The sequence below is a fragment of the Microcaecilia unicolor genome, chromosome 4 (genome assembly GCF_901765095.1).
Source record: "Microcaecilia unicolor chromosome 4, aMicUni1.1, whole genome shotgun sequence".
In the NCBI taxonomy this organism is placed as follows: domain Eukaryota; kingdom Metazoa; phylum Chordata; class Amphibia; order Gymnophiona; family Siphonopidae; genus Microcaecilia; species Microcaecilia unicolor.
Window position 1 is genome coordinate 316,127,458 of NC_044034.1, and position 12,653 is coordinate 316,140,110.

Genomic DNA, 12,653 nt, shown 5'->3' on the forward strand with positions numbered 1-12,653 from the left:
TGAAGTGTTTTTCTGAATATAAGAGTTTTAAGAGACTTCTGGTAGTTTTGTGTTTTGGGGAGGAGTAATTTTCCTTATTTCTGTTATCTCACCAAATGAAGCATGGTTGAGTAGTAATTTAACATTTTCTTTTGAACATCCAGTGGCTCTGCCACTAAGAATATGTACCTGAAGTGCTGAGGAAAGAACTGTGAATTCCAGAAAGTGCTTTCTTTGAGAGAGTTTTGCAGGAGATCTTGAGGAGTCTGGGACTCTGAAGAAAAGAAGCAGAGGAGGTGTCAACCCAGGATCCTAGAAGAGGACCCCAGAAAGTGACCAGGAGAAGGAGATCTGATCTGTACCTAGAAGTGGAAGCAGAAGGAATTGGGACTCTGTTATATGTTAGCTTTGTTTGTTTTTTCTTTGGCTATCTTGTCAATACTTGATTATGAGGATTTCACGTAATAAAGATGTTTTATTAAGAGTCTCCTGATGTGGAGTGAGATTTATTGTGGGTCTGTTAATATGCAGGGATGTTTAAGTCAACCAGTGATGGTCTTGGGGCATCTGCCTCCCCACATTCCATATTTATGCAATCTCTGCTGTAAACCCTCACCCCATTGTGAGAGGAGATTACACATACAATACAACAGAGTTAAGTTTTGTGCCATTATACTCCATCAAACAAATAATTGACTGAGTTCTATAACAGGATTCTGCAGTTTCTCTCTGAAGTCTTGCAGGCTGAGCTCTGCAGCTGAGTTGAGTCGGCTTCTTTAGTACATGCCAGCCTTAACCCATTACCATTCCATGGGTTTGGCTTTGGAAGACTAATCAGCCTGTTATTAAAATATTAAATGTGAGTGATCAGCATTCCTAACTTGACTTGTAGAGGCAGGATCAGGGAGCATGAATGCTGGCGAGGGGGCCTTGGTAGGCTTTTATGAAAGTTGCTAAGACTTCAACACAAACGGAGCTGTACTGACAACTCCATGTATTGTACTTTAAGTGAAGATAATAATTTAGGAGGTTCTGGTTAAGGCCAACACAGACAAACGGAACTATGTTGCTAAACTCCTTTCTAGTGACAAAGAAATCAGGCAGCCTTGCTTGCTTTTTTCTACTTGCAAGTCAAAACTCCTACGCATTAAAAGAAGGAAGTATATTCTGAAAGTTACTGTGGCCACTTCCTTTAAGAAACTGCAGTCTTAATCTCTAAAAGTAGATGTTGTCTTTGCCATTTCTGTTAATCCCCTGCAGACATCATGTTGGACTGTCACTAATCCAGAATTCAGAGTCCAAATGTCCATTGGGTCTCCTTTTTCCAACGGGTCTTCTTTGTCCAGCCGGTAGCTTTTCTTCTCAATGTCCATAAATCAGCCCGCTTCTCTCTTCCTTTCCTTAGCCCGCTCTCGGAGTGTCATGGCTGGTGAACAGACAGCAGGCTCTAACCGACCATCCTCCCCAAGTCCCTTGGAGTGGCCCTTGAAATCCGGCTGGCTGAAGAAGCAGAGGTCCATTGTGAAGAACTGGCAGCAGAGGTACTTTGTGCTAAAGGGACAACATTTGTATTATTACAAGGATGAAGAGGAGACAAAACATCAGGTAAGGTGCATGGGTGTAACAATGACATTTCTTGTTGGTCTCTTGATGTGTGAGGATTTTTAAGTCAACCAGTGATGGTCTTGGAGAATCTGCATCCCCACATTCCATATTTAGGTGCCTCACTCCACTAAGAAAGGGAATTACATATACAGTACAACAGAGTTAAGTTTTGTGCCATCATACCCCATCAATCACTATAATGTAATTATGAATTATTTCTTGGGTATAGAAAGGACAACATTCAAAGCCATTTTTCCTAGTAAAACAAGTTGCCTGTTCATTGCTGCCTTCTCTGTGGTTAAAGGTGCCCATAGCTAGAGTAAAAAGAGATGTTTCAAGGGGTCATGCCTAGGTCTAAAACAGCCAGTGTGCGGCAGCTGCCAAAAAAGCAAACAGAATGCTGGGAATTGTTAGGAAAGGAGTGGTAAATAAGCCCAAGAATATTATAATGCCCCTGTATTGCTCCATTGCACAACCTTACCTTGAGTATTGCATTCAATTCTGGTTGCCGTATCTCAAAAAAGATATTGCAGAATTAGAAAAGGTTCAAAGAAGAGCGACCAAAATGATAAAGGTGATGGAATCCCTTTCATACAGGGCCTGCTCTCCCAAAGGTTCAGCATCTTTCCATCCTTTGGCCTGGCATCTCTCTCTCCTCCCTAGGACCTTCCCTCTCAGTGCATCCAGCACTACACCCTTACTTCTCACACTCCCCCATGGTCCTGTAAAGTTCACATTGGTCACTGGTTACAGCAGCAGTTGCATGACAAGCTGCCTTTGGCCAGCCCATGGGTCTTCCTTCTGCCACATCCTACCCACAGGAAATTGCATTAGAGGAGGTAGGACACAGCAGAGGGATGACCCAGAGGCTGGTGACTGATGTAAACTATACAGGATCATGGGGGAGAGAGGTGAGGGAGCAGTGCTGTACCCACGGGGGGGGTGGGGGGGGGGGGGGGGTGGGAGGGGGGAGAGAGAAGGTAAGAGATTGGATGGAGGGGGAGAGGAAAGGCTTAACCTGTAGACCAGGTGAGGTCAGTGGCTGAGTATTTTGGCACCCTTAATCACTGGTGCCCTGGGCCAGAGCCTCAACTGGTCCAATAGTTAAGCTGGCCCTGCTCTCGTACGAAGAAAAGCTAAGGAGGATTAAGGATCGACTGAGGGCAGATATGATGGAGGTCTACAAAATCCTGAGTGGTGTAGAACGGGTAAAAGTGAATCAATTTTTCACTAAGACCAGGGAACACTCAAAGAAATTACATGAAAATACTTTAAAAACAAACAGGAGGAAATATTTTTTCACTCAAAGAATAGTTAAGCTCTGGAACTTGTTGCAGGAGGATGTGATGACAGCAGTTAGCATATCTGGGTCTAAAAAAGGTTTGGACAAGTTCCTGGAGGAAAAGTTTATAGTCTGCTATTGAGATAGACATGGTGAAGTCACTGCTTTCCCTGGGATTTGTAGCATAAAATGTTGCTACTATTCAGATTTCTGCCACGTACTTGTGACCTGGATTGGCTACTTTTGGAAGCAGGTTACTGGGCTAGATGGACTATTAGTCTGACCCAGTACGGCTATTCTTATTGGGGCCGATATTCAGACCCTGTTTATACAGGCCTACTGGTTGGGGCAATGAATGATGATTAGTATCTGCTCTGGGACTTTGATTTTTAAGTTATTCTGTTTTGTCTTTATTGATAATGACAAATTTTGATTTTCATACATTGTGTATGTAATTTTATAATCCATTGAGAACTACAGATCAAATGGAATAAAAGTTTTAAATAAAAAACGAAGACACTCTCGTGATTGGTGCAGAGCCCGGATATTCAATGCCGGGCTGTTTCCGGTGACTGGCATTGAATATCCGGTTTATTTTTGGCCAATTTAAAGATAACGAGCTAAGTCAATATTCAGACTTAGCCAGTTATCTTTAAACCGGCCAAAGATATCCCATGTTTTCACGCAGCTAAATATAGCCGCTAATCCAGTTTTAAAAATCATCACATGGCCGGTTACATTGCCCGATGTAATTGGCTATCTGCTAGATTATAACTGGGGTTATTCAGTGGGGATAAGTGGGGATTGACGGTTATCGCCTGCTGGATATTGGCGGATAGCTGGTTTAGCGCTATATAACAGGTCAGCAGCCATTCTGGCCGGTTAAATAGCACTGAATGTTGGGGGGGGGGGGGGGGGTAGATTGTTCTAATGTTCATATTTAAATATTCCATGTTCAGCACTTTTTATCCCCCCCCCCCCCCCCCACCATCATCTCAGCTCCATGCACAAAAAACTACTACAAAGGACAGCAATAGTTTAACAAGTGAGCTACCATACTAATACTAGGCCCAGCCTCAGCAGGAAAGATGGCCTGATGCATAGTGCGTAGAGAGGTGGGACACCTTCCCTGAGCACAACTTCAGGCTGCTGCTGATGTGGCCATGGGGCTAAAAAATAGACAATGCTGTCACCCTCTTCTCTGATGCAACCTGCATGAAACCAGAGAATTGATATTAAGATTACATCATGTTAGAGACTTTTTTTTAGCTGTTTCTTCACAGTTTCAAGTCCCAGGTTCTGGTGTGCATTATTGTTTTTATTTTTGGTACAAGCAAAAAAGCCCATTTCTCCAAAAATGAAACGGGCCCTAGGAAGGCTATCGTCTAAGCGATTTCTCCTCTCTCCCCTGCCCTCCCGTCCCCTCCCCTCCCATCCATGCCCAGTGATTCTCCCCTCCCATCCCCTCTCATCCAATCCCATCCATGTCCAGTGACTTACCCCAGCTCCCACCTGCCCCCCTTTTAAGCACCCGAGTTCCAGTTCAACCCCAGCCCTCATCTTCCCGCCCTCTTCTCCCACAACAGCCCTCCTTTCCTTCCTGCCGCCCTTCCTTTAAAACTTTTATTTTATCTCAAGTCGCAGCAGCGTCAGTGAAAGTGACTGGCTTGGCTCTGCTTGCCTCCAGCCTTCCCTTTCCTTCCCTCTCAGTGTCCCGCCCTCCTCTAACGTACTTTCCTCTTTCCGTGAAGGCGGGACACTGAGAGGGAAGGGAAGGCTGGAAGCGAGCCGATTACGTAGTAGCTCATTTGCATACTGTTACAAACCTAGCCAGCCAGCTAGCCATCTAGGAACGCAGATTGGCAAATTATTATTATTTTTGATATTATTACTTAGCCATATTTGAAGTTATATGTTTGTTACAATACGGCCTAGTGCCACTGTATCAAATCTCTCTATGCCCACCTCCAAATTACTCGATACTAGTCTGCCTTGAGCAGTTGGTGAAGAATCTTCTGGAATGGGTTATGAGTAGGTTCTGCATTTCAGACTCAGAAGCCCAGAATCTCTTGAGTCTAGGTGAGATAGGTAAAACTGTGAACCTGATTTTGTATTTTTTTTTACCTTTTGCTTTTTATTGCTGGCTGATGGCATTTGGGATTTGTAGTTGAGGGCCAACAATCCCAGAAAGGGATGCGAGATATGAAACAGATATAGCTGGACCCTTGGTGAAACACCCCCACCCCATGTATTGTGGGAAGTGCATGAAGCTGCAGAACAAAGCTGTGCATGTTGAAAAATTGACCCGAGGATCACTTCTCACCTTTGCATGGTGGTTTCCCTGCTGGGAGATGCCAGGCTGTAGTTACTACTACTAATCATTTCTATAGCGCTACTAGATGTACGTAGTGCTGTACACAATATATACAGGTACTTTTTCTATCCCTAGGGGGCTCACAATCTACGTTTTTTGTACCTGCTATTAATACCACTCAGCAAAATTGTTTTCACCACTCTTCTCCAATGAACTCCAGCTTATTGGGTGAGAACTTTAGTTTTAACAGAAACAATTCCATGACCAAAATAACTGCTACTCTATTACGTTACAGTTCTAGAACCTTAAATTCTTAAGTTGCTTCTCTTCCTCCTATTTTTAGCTTCTGGTTTGGATATATAACTTTTTTTCTCAGTGCTTGATTTTTGGTTCCCGTTTGGACCTGGAAATGGATGAACTCTTTGACACTCTGCTAATCACACTGCCACTCAGATATAGTCTAATGCCATTCAGAATGGGACTGTATCCTCTGGACACAGAATTTTTCTCCTTGGTGTGACCAGCAGAAGAAAAGAAGTTTTAATGCCCCTGTATAAGTCGTTGGTAGGCCCCACCTGGAGTATTGTGTTCAGTTTTGGAGGCCGCATCTTGCTAAGGATGTAAAAAGAATTGAAGCAGTGCAAAGAAAAGCTACGAGAATGGTATGGGATTTGCGTTACAAGACATATGAGGAGAGACTTGCTGACCTGAACATGTATACCCTAGAGGAAAGGAGAAACAGGGGTGATATGATACAGATGTTCAAATATTTGAAAGGTATTAATCTGCAAATTAACCTTTTCCGGAGATGGGAAGGCGGTAGAACTAGAGGACATGAAATGAAATTGAAGGGGGGCAGACTCAAGAAAAATGTCAGGAAGTATTTTTTCACGGAGAGAGTGGTGGATGCTTGGAATGCCCTCCCACGGGAGGTGGTGGAGATGAAAACGGTAATGGAATTCAAACATGCATGGGATAAACATAAAGGAATCCTGTTCAGAAGGAAGGGATCCTCAGGAGCTTAGCGGAGATTGGATGGCAGAGCCGGTGGTTGGAGGTGGGGCTGGTGGTTGGGAGAGAGGCGGGGCTAGTGTTGGGCAGGCTTATACGGTCTGTGCCCTGAAAAAGACAGATACAAATCAAGGTAAGGTATGCACAAAAAGTAGGACATATGAGTTATCTTGTTGGGCAGACTGGATGGACCATGCAGGTCTTTTTCTGCTGTCATCTACTATGTTACTACAGGGGCGTAGCCACGGGTGGGCCTGGATGGGCCTAGGCCCACCCAGTTTGGGTTCAGGCCCACCCAGCAGCGGAGCGGAGGGAGCAGGGAGCGCTGATCCTGCATCTGCCTCCTTCTCTCTGGCGGCAGCGCTTCCCAGACGCTGCCTACCGCCGCCACGATCTACCTCCTCCCTCTCTCTCAACAGCAGCGGTAGCGTCGCGATTCAAACACGCTGCCTCCTGCCTCTAACCCGGAAGTGTCTCCTCTGCAGAGGAGACGCTTCCGGGTTAGAAGCAGGAGGTAGCGTGTTTGAATCGCTACCGCTGCTGTTGAGAGTGAGACAGAGGGAGGAGGTAGATCGTGGCGGCGGTAGGCAGCGTCTGGGAAGCGCTGCCGTCCGAGAGAGGGCGGGCAGGTGGAATGGGAGGGAAGGATGCATTGGTATGGAGAATCGCTGGACACATGGATGGGAGCGGGAGGGGAGAGAGGAGAGTCACGGGATGGATGTGGGGGTCAGGGGAGAGAGGAGAATTGCTGGGGATGATGGATGGATGGAGGTGGGGGCAGGGGAGAGAGGAAAATTGCTGGGGAAGGATGGATGGAGGTGGGGGCAGGGGAGAGAGGAGAATTGCTGGGGATGATGGATGGATGGAGGTGGGGGGTCAGGGGAGAGAGGAGAGAGGAGAATTGCTGGGGAAGGATGGATGGAGGTGGGGGCAGGGGAGAGAGGAGAATTGCTGGGGATGATGGATGGATGGAGGTGGGGGTCAGGGGAGAGAGGAGAATTGCTGGGGATGATGGATGGAGGTGGGGGCAGGGGAGAGAAGAGAATTGCTGGGTATGGATGGATGGAGGGGAGAGGAGAGTTGCTGGACATGGGTGGATGGAGGGGAGGGAAGAGGAGAGAGGAAGGTTGCTGGACATGGGTGGATGGAGGAGAGGGCAGGGGGCAGAGGAGGGTTGCTGGACATGGATGGATGAAGGGAAGGGCAGGAGAGGAGGCTGGTGGATATGGATGGAGGAGAGGGAAGGGAGAGAGAAGAAATGCTGGACATGGATGGAGGGAAAGAAAGAGTGAGGAAGGAGATGAGATGAGGGAAAAGGAAGAGAGGAGAAAATTGCACATGGATGAAGAAAATAGGCAGAAGCTGGATCCACTGGACAGTCAAGTCTACGGAGGACCCAGAGCAAGAAATGAAGAAGAAAGGCGGAAAGTAAAGAAATAAATGGAAAGGAAGCCCTGGAAACGGAGTAAAGAGGACAGATAGCAGCAGAATCAGATACTGGGCCAGTATGATCAGAAAAACAAAGTCACCAGACAGAAAAAAATAATTTTATTTTCATTATAATGATTGGAACACGTCCACTTTGAGAATCAGGTGCTCAACATTAAAAGTTTATATTTATTTACTTATTTATGGCATTTTATCCCACATTAAACATGAATTAGATTGGAACCTGGGATCATTTAATGTTTTTTTTCCTGGAGAGAGTAATGCATTGCCTCCCCCACCCCCCAGGCTCTCTCCCTGGCTATAGCCAGCTCTGCAATTTTGAGGGGAGGTGGACGGGGGGGGGGGGGGGGGGGGGGCGCAGAGGTGGACCAGGGAGAGAGCCTGTTGTTAAACATTTACCAGCACACCACTGTCTAGTGCCCACCCATCCAACCTGTTGGCCCACCCAAAAATTGACTTCTGGCTATGCCACTGTGTTATTATGTTACTATGTTACTCTTTTCCTCTTTCACTTCTGTCCCTGATATAGAGGCAGTTACTCCACTTGGACTTCTGAGAACTACTCACGATCCTGCAGGTCCTATCTGCTGTAATCTGCCTTGGCATCCAGGCTCTTTCTCTGGCACTTTGGGTTTTTTTTTTTAAAAATTGATTCTGGTCTCTGACTAAATTACCACTTTGGGGCCCACCATCATCCTCAGGGATCTGGGCTCTTAACTGCCAAACCCTCCAACTGTTTCTGGGAGGCAGGAAATACTCTAGGATACCCCACCAGCTTCTTCGTTCTGAGTGCAACTCTCATTTAGGGAGCTTCCTTTTTTTCTTCTTCCAGAGGCCGGGATGGTGTTTCAGGATCCTTCCCTAATCAGGCCTAAGACTACTGTCTGTATTAACTGCAGGGGGAAAAAAACAAAATATAAAAAAAAATCTTTTCTTCTGGAAGCATAGCCTTCATTTTGTTTGTCCCCTAGTGCCCTGACTGGGTTAGTCCTTCGGAACCACCCAGGGCATAAGTCTCATGGTATCGGAGCGCTCAGCCTGCTTCTGGGAGGCAGAAAAGAAAAGGCAGAAGACCTGTTCCCCACCCCCCCCAAAAAAATTCTGATGTTTATGATTGTTGGGGCCTCTGATCTCCTTCCTTGGTTTTCCTTATAGGGAAACAAGCTAAAATATTTCTAGGTGCATGTTTAACTATGCTGCTAACAGGCCAGGCCTATTCCTGAATGGTCAACACGGGAAAGAAAAAAATTACCTCATATTGCTAGGGACTTAAGGGGCAATTCTATAACTGGGTATCTCCATTTAAGTGCCCCAAGACCGTGCAGCAGGAGCCTATTCCTAACAAAATCAAGGCACTTAGGTTCTGTTATAGAATACTAGTATAACCTGGTACCACCTGTGTGCCTGATATTTGGCACCCGCTGTTACACCAGCTGTAGGCAGTTAGGAGCATAAATGCTAGTATCTATACGCCACCCGCATAACTACCTGGCATGCGCCCGACCTGTCTACGCCTCTCCCGTGTCCATGCTCCCCTTAGAATTACGTGTTCTCCAATTTGAGAATGCAACTTATAGAATACCAACTAATGTAATGTCAATTAGCACCAATTAGAGCCAATAATCGCTTGTGGAGGAGTAGCCTAGTGGTTAGTGCAGCGAACTTTTATCCCGGGGAACTAGGTTCGATTCCCACTGCAGCTTCTTGTGGCTCTGGGCAAATCACTTAACCCTCCATTGCCCCAGGTACGAAATAGGTACCTGTATATAATGTGTAAACCGCTTTGAGCGGTCCTTTTACTAAGGTGCGCTGAAAAATGGCCTGCAGTAGGGTAGGCACGTGTTTTGGATGTGCGCAAATCCATTTTTTCACTGCGCCTGCAAAAAATGCCTTTTTAAAATTTTTGCCAAAAATGGACGTGCGACTAAATCAAAATTGGCACACGTCCATTTTGGGTGTGAGACCTTACCACCTAAGCGGTAAAGACCTAGCGGTAAAGAATCACATGGTAACTGGGTGGTAATAACCTACACGCGTCAACACATCCGTTATGCACGTCCGAAAATAAAAATTATTTTTTTGTACGCGCATATTGGATGCGTGCAAAAAATGAAATTATCGCAAGAGCCACACGGTAACTCTATTTTGGCGCACGTTGGGTGTGTGTAGACGCTTACGCGGCTTAGTAAAAGGGTCCCTGAATGTAGTTGCAAAAACCACAGAAAAGCGGTATATCAAGTCCCATTCCCTTTCCCTTTAAAGTCAGTTAGCAGCTAATTAATTAAGTTACATGTGCAACTGGCCTTGTTTTATAAGTTGTGCATGCATATTTGTGTGCTAGTTGGAAATATGAGCATGCAACTTTCTAGAGTTAAGGGTAAGTTAAGTGGGTATTTGTAGAATAGAGCTTAGGCATCATTTTGGCATTTATGAGCCTATGTGCCATTATTGTGAACATTTACACATGTAAAATTATCCTTCACCTGACACCTAGATCATATTGGGATAGAAGGAAAATGGCCTCATATGTATGGTACAGACTTCTTACTCTGCCACAGCACAGACAAAACCTGGCACACTATAGGACAATCCAGAAAAGAAGCACAACGGACTCTCAAGGTTGAAGTGTGCTTTATTAATGACCCGACATAGCACAACTAATAGAAGCTGTTTCTTAAAAGGTAATACTCGGGGAGTTATCAATCTGCTAGGTCGCGTGCGCCGCAGCAAACTCTCAGAGGTACTGCGGAAAATCCTGACCTCCCTCCCACAGCCCACAATCCAGCATCGCTCCCTACTTTCCTCTCCCACATGTCCAGAATCTGCCGCTTCCTCCTTTTTCCCCCGCTGCCGCTACAGTGCTTGCAGGCAGCTTACATTTTCGGGCTGTTCGGGGACTTCCCTCTGCTGCATCCGGCCCTCGCAATAGGAAGTTGCATCAGAGAGGGCTGGATGCAGCAGAGGGAAGGCCCCGGAGTGCCTGTGTGAATTGCAGACAGCCCGAAAATGTAAGCTTCAAGTACTGCAGCGCCGGCAGGGGAAGGAGAAGGGTGAGACCTGTGGGAAGGAAGGTAGCTAGCGATGCTGGATTTGGGGAAGGCAGAGGTGTGCTGGACTTATGGGAAGAGAGGGACTTCAGGGAATGATGTGCTGGACTTTCTGGGAGGAGGGGGTCTGTAGGAAATGGAGAGGTGTCCTGGACTTTCTGGGAGGAGGGGGTCTGCAGGGAATGGAGAGGTGTGCTGAACTCTCAGGGAGGAGAGGTGTGATGGAGTGAGAGGAGGGGGCTGCAGGGAAAGGGAAACCTATGTGGTGGAGGGGTGGTGGAGACCTTTGAGGCCGAGGGTGTGTGTAGAGACCTATAAGGCCGGGGGTGGGGGGGGGGGGTGGGGGTTGCAGAGACCTATGTGGCTGGGGGGAGGGGCGGGAGACCCATATGGCTGGGGGGGGGGGAGGTGCTGTGAAAAATTGCTTGGACACTAGGGGTGCCGTGAACCAAAAAGGTTTGGGAATCACTGCACTAGGTATTTTCAAATTGCACCAGCTGCTCTGAAGTTCACCATTTTGTGCTGTGATCCCAGCTTTAGACATGATATTGACAAGTTTTCTCTAGGAGGAAAAACATATAATGGTCCCTTCTCCAAATGCTTTCAGCATAATCACCCTTAATGGCCCGACGTAGCACAACTAATAGAAGGTGTTTGTTAAAAGGTAATACTCAGAGAGTTATCAATCTGCTAGGTCATTTGTATGGAAAGAACCGGAAACAGGAAGTTGCATCAGAAGAGAGCGCAGCAAGTCCTATAGGACACACAGACACTGTGTAATTAGTCAAGTTTGTACATGGAATACCTGAGACACAGACATATTCCCCTGGATTTTATAAAGGTTGCTGAATTTTGTTTGCCAAATTTTGAGCACAGTCCTGAGATGCACATGCAGCATAATTGGTTAACAAGCCAAGTAACACCAATTATTGATAATTGGCAATTATTTGGTTTTGTGCACGCTTCTGCCTGTGCGCTATTCTATAAAGTTGTGCATCAAAATTGTCTCATGGCCATAGGAGGGGCATTGGCGGGCAGGGCATTCCATAATTTAGTCACGATTTTGTAGAATTCTGGGGTGGTGCGCTCCACTTGCGCGCCAAGATTTATACCAGGTTTCACTTGGTGTAAGTCTGCATGCCCAAAGTTGGTTGCAGGAATTGGCACTTTGCGTTATTCTATAAAGGGTGCTTGGTACGGGGTGCCCTCTATAGAATATGATTTTTCAGCATGGATCTTTCTAGTGCCTGATTTTTTGCACCATTTACTGAATCTAGCCTATTGGCTATTTGCACTGTACACATTGGACTTTCCTGGCATATAGCAGGATGCCTTTTAGTGGCTGAAATGCAGTCTGCAGCTGGCTGTGGGAACCTCTATCACCTGCTTGGGAAATCACCAATAGTGGTCATGGTCTTGGGTCATGGATTTGGATTTGATACTTATGTGCAGATACTTTCTCTGTCCCTAGCGGATGGATCTTGGTTGGTGTTTGTGATGCACTGTGGTTTTAAGACAACAGGGAAATAAGGATGACCTTTGCTGTTTTATTGTGTGTCATTTTCCATCCAAAGTAAAACACAGAGAAAACCTCCTCAACAAAATTATAATTTTTGTTTCTGACATTTTAGCATGCTTTAAAACAGAAGAGAAAATAAAAAAAGAGGATCCAATATTTAGCAATGCTACTTACAGTTAAAGATAACCATACATGTTATCCAGCTATCTTGAACTAGATATTTGGTAAGAAAGCCAGTTATCCTAGCACCACTGAATATAACAGTTTAAAGATAACTGGATATCTTAGGCCTGCTGTATCTATGATGGAGAGAATTGGATAAGCAACTGAGTATCACTGCTGTCTGGTGAATTGTGAGCCCTGTCCCTGGAATGCATGTTCCCCCTCCCACATTTAGCTGGGTAGATTTTGGACTGGCATTGAGTTGTATAGCCAAAATTTACACTT

At 45.9% G+C, this 12,653-nt stretch overlaps 1 protein-coding gene across 1 annotated transcript in view; it reads left to right on the forward strand.

Moving 5' to 3' along the window:
* ARHGAP25 (Rho GTPase activating protein 25) overlaps positions 1-12,653 on the forward strand; it is a 77,736-nt gene that overhangs the window by 33,031 nt on the left and 32,052 nt on the right. Inside the window, exon 2 of the mRNA XM_030201857.1 lies at positions 1,385-1,584. Within this exon, the coding sequence (XP_030057717.1) occupies positions 1,385-1,584 (200 nt within the window). The remainder of the gene's footprint in view (positions 1-1,384; positions 1,585-12,653) is intronic.